Raw genomic sequence first — 5,729 nt, forward strand, 5'->3', positions numbered from 1 at the left:
CTGGGAGAAAATACCTGCAGAACTCCTATCTGACGTGGGACTTATATCCAAAATATACAAAGAACTCTTACAACTCAACAACAAGAAAACAAACAACCTGATTAAAAATGAGCTAAAGACGCTGACAGACACCTCAGCAAAGAAGATACACAGGCAGCAACACGCATATGAAAAGATGCTCTACATCGCGTCACCAGGCAAATGCAAACTGAAACAAGGAGATACCACCACACACACACACCTATTATTAATACAATGGCCAAAACCCAGAACGCTGACAACACCAAGTGCTGGCCAGGATATGGAGCAACCAGAACTCCCACCCGCTGCCGGTGGGAATGCGGAACGGTCCAGCCACTTGGAAGACAGTTTGAGGGTTTCTTACAAAAGTAAACATACTCTTACTGTAAGATCCAGCAACTGAGCTCCTTAGTATGAACCCAAATGACCTGAAAACGTACGTCCACACGAAAACCAGCACACGGATATTTACAGCAGCTCCATTCATAACTGCCCAAACTTGGAAGCAACAAGACGGCGTTCAGTAGGTGAGAGGATAAACGAACAGCGGCTGCCCAGACACCGGACTACTATGCAGTGCCGAAAAGAATGTGCTGTCGGCCATGAAAATACACGGAGAAACCGCAAGAACATTACCAAGTGAAAGAAGCCAATCTGAAAAGGCTACACGCTGTATGATTCCAACTAAATGACATTCTAGAAAAGACAAACCATGGGGACAATAAAAAAAAGACCAGTGGTTGCCCAGGGTTCGGGGAAGCGGAGGGATGATTGGGTGGAGCGTAGGGGGTTTTTAGGGCAGTGGAGCTGCTCTGTGTGGTGCTGCGGCAGCAGGTACCTATCATCATACATCTGTCCAGGCCCACGGAGTGTTCAACACCAGCGCGACCCCTAATGCCAACGACGGTCGCTGGGAGATGATGTCTCAGTGCCGGTTCACGACTGTAACCAATGGACCACACGGCCTGGGGGTACGGATGGACAGGAAGTGAGGGGCTGGGAGAAGGGACAGACAGAACCCCTAAAACTGCTCTAAATAATTAATACACACATATTTTTAAAGCCATCAGGGAATGGAAACTTCCTTAATGTCTTCCCTAGAGAAGAAAGAGGGACAGGACCCCTGGACGTGGCTTCCCTGGCTCTGCTGGTCTCGCTGAGAAATCCTGACACGGGTCACTGGCCAGCGGTGCCTGGATGTCGGCGTCTGGGCACAGCGCAGAGCTGGCCTCCCACGGCGAATGGTGGCGGCGACTCTACCCAGCCCCATTCTGTCAGGGCCTCGCTGGTCCCAGAGCTGGCTGCAGCCTCTACGGATGTTCACAGCGGCGGTGCTGTGCCGGCCCACCTGCTGGCCCGCTGGACTGATGGGGTCCCTCCTCTGGGGTCACCAGGAGGACCTGGTCTGGAGGGGTCTTCCCTCCACACCAGCTCTTCGGAGCCCCAGCAAAGTGGAGCCTGCGTCCCTAGCAGTGTCCTCTGAAGTCCCCAGACCCCTGTGGGAGCTCCGGGGTCTGAAGTGTTCCTGCCCACGTTCCCAATGCCCACAGTTAGTCACAGTTCCCTCTTCTGAACCGGCCACCACGTGACACTCCTGGCGCTGCCTCCCCCGAGGATGAGCCTTAGTCACGCCCGCAGTGAAGTTCGTGCACACACACTTCCTGCGTTTGTTCCTCCAAACCCCAGCACCCCACGTTTCCTAACGCTGCCTCCCCCAGAACAGGACGTTTACCCCAAATGTCCCTCCACGCCTCGTCCCGCCCAGAGGACCTCTGCCAGTCGGGTGAGGCCGAACGCCCACGGGCTTTCCAGCATGCTCCCCACCCCCCTACGGGGCCCTCGACTCAGGAAGATGTCAGAGTCACACCCACTGTCCTGACTCCACCGTCAGCTTTCTAACAAAGGAGGAAGCGCGGCGGGCAGCGCCTCAGAGACCCTCCTAAGCGCCCTCTTCCTGGTCATTCCCTGCAGGCACGTGAGCCAGCTCTGATGCCCGGAGTCAGGGCCAGGGGCTGCTCCCACCAGGAGTGGCCAGGAGTGCAAGTTGCCAAGGCAACAGGCCTGCAGAAATACTGGCAAGTCTCAATTATTCAGGACCTCATTATCCAGTTTTCCTGACTCCTCCACTTCCCAGAAGACCACAGAGAAGCCACCAAGCCCTTCCCAGTCCAGCCCCTCCCTCAATTCCTGTGTCTGGTCCAATTAGGGTTGGTGGCTTTCTATTTGTTTGTATGGGGGACCCCTAGGGTGCCAGGCACCCCAACCTTGAGAACCAACGCGGGGGCGCTCAGCTAACTCATGTGAAAGCAACATCAGCAACGCTGGCAACAACTCACTTCTGTTTGTCTACTCTACTCATCACAGGTGCTCTGGGCTACCGGGATTCCTGGCGTATCTAAATTGAACCAGATTGGCCCTCAATTTTCTAGGCACACATTAATTCATGAAAGCCAGGACGCCAAGCACTTTACTGTGAAACTCAGGAGCAGCCCATTACTTTGGGTGTGTGCTCTTCGTACTCCCAGAGCATAAATACCACCTGTAAAACGCTGTGATAGTCCAGAACATTCCGCGTCTGCTGTTCTGCGAAAGACTTTTCTCTGGTTCCTTCTGGTCTCAACCCAAACATCGCGTCCCCAGAGACCTTCCGTGGGCACTCTGACTGCCCCATTGTATTTCCGCCATCGCACACGTCATCACGGTACTATTCCTTTACTCATTACGACTCCCCGTTCCATGAAAGCGACAGCCCCCGGCAGGCGTGCAGCAGACTGCGGAGTGAGTTGGGAGGGGGAGGTCTGTAATTGTAAGGCGTAAAGAGGAACTGAAAAGATTTCTGGTGAGGGCACTGCTGACTGCAGGGGAGGAAGCACATCAGAGAGGCAGTGGCGATGACAGAGAGAAGGGTGACAGCCACTTATCATCTCATTTAGGAGACCTGACAAACAGATTAACACAAGCCAGGGTGGGTTCTCCAGGGCAAGGCCTGAGAGAGCAGTGTCCAATTTGCTTGGAAATATTGAAGGAGACCTACTGAAGCTGACAGGGGCCTGCCCTGGGGGAGGTGGATAATGCTGGGGAGACAGGCATCCCTGGGGGCAGTGCCCGGGAGGATGCCCATTCCCTATACACACACAAATCCCCGGGGTGGGGTGCATGGGGCACACACAGACACGCAACCCCTGGAGGTACATCTGTCACATGTGTCCCATGGGCACACACGTCCCCAGGAATACACAGTGGAGCTACATGTGTCCCAGGGGTACGCACTCATTGCTGGAGGCACAGGGAGAGTTCTGGGGGACAAGTCAGGCCCAGGTAGTTTAAAGACAACACTCCACATATGCCCAGCTGGAGAGCTCTTTCCCAGTGACCTGCCTGAGGCCAGCCCCCGGGCTTCCTGCCTCCCCTCGCATTTTGGCAGCGGCACCCACATTCTTTAATTCGCCTCTGCCCCCTCTGCGTTCTCACAATAAGGCACTGCCAGGGGAAGAACCTCAGGCCCAAACAAAGGGAAAATTCAGGAAGCAGCTCCCAGGGAGGCCCTGGGAAAGCTGTAGGCTTAAAGACGCCACAATGCCCCTCGCAACTCCAAAAAACTTAAAAATGTACCAGGAGGTGGGGAGTTTTTCAGAAATATTTTCGTGAGCACATGGGGTAAAAAAAAAATCGGGGGATCTCCGCAGGCCTTGCTCGCACGGCTCCCCGGCCTCTGGCCGCACGTCCCGCGGCCCCCTCCTCGCCTCCCGCCCCACGTGCCCGGCGGGACACGCGCGCAGCGAAACACCGCGGGTCCCCGGCCGGCGCTCCCGGCCCGGCGTGCCAGCTCGCAGAGCGGCCGGTGCGTGCTCGGCGATCGGCCGTGGCTGTCGCCTGGCCACGCACGGTGCTAAATAAATGGCGACTGCAGCGAGGGTGGGCGCGGGAACCGGACGTTTGCTCTGGCCGGGCCGAGCAGGAGCTGGCGGCGCGCGATCAACAGACGCCCGAGCCCCAAACGCGGGACCCGGGCAGGCGCGGCTGGTTCTCGGCAGCGTTTAAAGGCTCGGGGAGCAGGACGGGCCCGTCCCCAAGGTCGCGCCGCGCAGCCGGTGCGCGTGGGTCCCGCTGGCGGGGCGGGGCGGCCCAGCGTGGGTCCCGGCACGCGGCGGCCGGGCGCGTGTGCGCGTGCGCGGGCCGCACTCACCCTCCCTGGCTTTCTTCTTCCTCGCCAGCGTGCCGCCCAGCCTGCCCAGGAACGACTCGTCCTTCTTCATCCTGGGAGGCCGCGGCGTGGGCGAGCGCGGTGGCGCGGAGAACATGGGCCGCGCGTGGGGCCGGCGCGGGCGGAGCGCGTGTGAGAGCCGCCCAGGTCGCCACCGCCCCGGGGAGTGGCCGAGGGCGCGGCCCCGCCGGCCCCCGCCCCGCGCCCGCCCCGGCCTGGAGCGCGGCCCCCGGCGGCCGGACGCCCAGGTCTGCGCGCCCCAGCGGAGCCGTCTGCCCCTGTCCCGCGCTGCGCGGGCAGCTGACTCTCAAAAGAACCGGGGGCGCGGGGACCAACACCAAGGGCTCAGCCTGCGGCCTTTTTGCCAACGTTTGAGCCCTGGGCTTTGCCGGTTGACGGTGCTGGATCCAGCGGGGCGCGCGACCCCAGAATCACAGAACCACACAAATGCGTACTGCCGGTTGTTGAGGTTCTAACAAGAACCAGACCTGGGGCTGCGGGAACCCTGGCGAACAAGGAACCGTCCCCACCCGTCAGAAGCTTGGGGGCAGGGTGGTGCTGCGGGACAGGGAACCTCAGTCCACACCTGAGCTCCTCCAAGGGGACTGGGGGGTGTTCGTGGAAGAGCTGGTGGGGCGCCCCAGAAGACAGCTCGGGGCGGGTACACACAGTCGGGCCAGCCCAAGAGCAGGACCAGGGCTGCGTGGGACCCAGGGGAGACGAGAGGAGGGGAAGGCAGGCTCTGCAGGTGTTGGAAGCAGAGGAGACAGGGCTTTATCCTGAGGGGGGCAGGCAGGGCTTTGAGCGTGGTGTGACCTCTGGGGTTTGGGTTCCACGGGGTTGCCTCTGGCTGATGCGTGCACAGCAGGTAGCGGAGACCCACGGCTGAGGAGAGAGGGGAAGAGATTCCTGCAGAGGCCCATGGCTAGAGGCCCCAAGATTGAAGAATCCAGACTTACGGCTGGTGTCCTGCTGGGCGCCAGGATGGTGGTGGGGTCACTCTCCAGACACAGGGGCTATCAGAGGGCGGCGCCTGCAGAGAAGCACAGAGTTTAGGTCTGAGTGTGGGTCACAGTTATTTTCCCATCTCCCTTGCGGTAGCTCGGAGCCTCGCACTGTCAACTTCCGTCCAGTGCAATAAACATTTATGTTGGCCAAGTGGGTGCCAGGCCAGGCCTCCGGGCTGGGTGTGCCCTCCAGGAGTTAGTAGTCAAGGAGACCAGTTATGGCCAAGTAAGCTGCAGGCAGCAAAGAGCCTCCTGGAGGGAGGGAGAGGGCTTGGGGGAGAACAGCCGCTGGGCGGAGGAGGCTGTCAAGGAAGGGACATTCGCCCTTCATTCAGTAAAGGAAGAGAAGACTGTCAGGGCAGAAGGCAGAGGGAGAGAATGCCGCAATAGCATCGGGGTCACCAGAACAAAGTGCCACAGCCTGGGGGGCTCAGAACCACAGAAACGTATTCTCTTACAGTTGGGAGGCTACAAACCCAAATCAGCCTGGTGCCCCC

At 59.2% G+C, this 5,729-nt stretch overlaps 1 protein-coding gene across 1 annotated transcript in view; it reads right to left on the reverse strand.

Moving 5' to 3' along the window:
- The window catches only part of LOC105826278 (beta-parvin-like), a gene marked incomplete at its 3' end in the record, with an annotated part of 68,276 nt that extends 63,913 nt beyond the window's left edge, over positions 1 to 4,363 (reverse strand). Inside the window, exon 1 of the mRNA XM_012664232.1 lies at positions 4,208 to 4,363. Coding sequence (XP_012519686.1) covers positions 4,208 to 4,322 — 115 coding nt within the window. The remainder of the gene's footprint in view (positions 1 to 4,207) is intronic.
- Between the last annotated feature and the right edge of the window lie 1,366 nt (positions 4,364 to 5,729).

This window comes from Propithecus coquereli, unplaced genomic scaffold, assembly GCF_000956105.1.
Source record: "Propithecus coquereli isolate 6110/MARCELLA unplaced genomic scaffold, Pcoq_1.0 Scaffold876, whole genome shotgun sequence".
In the NCBI taxonomy this organism is placed as follows: domain Eukaryota; kingdom Metazoa; phylum Chordata; class Mammalia; order Primates; family Indriidae; genus Propithecus; species Propithecus coquereli.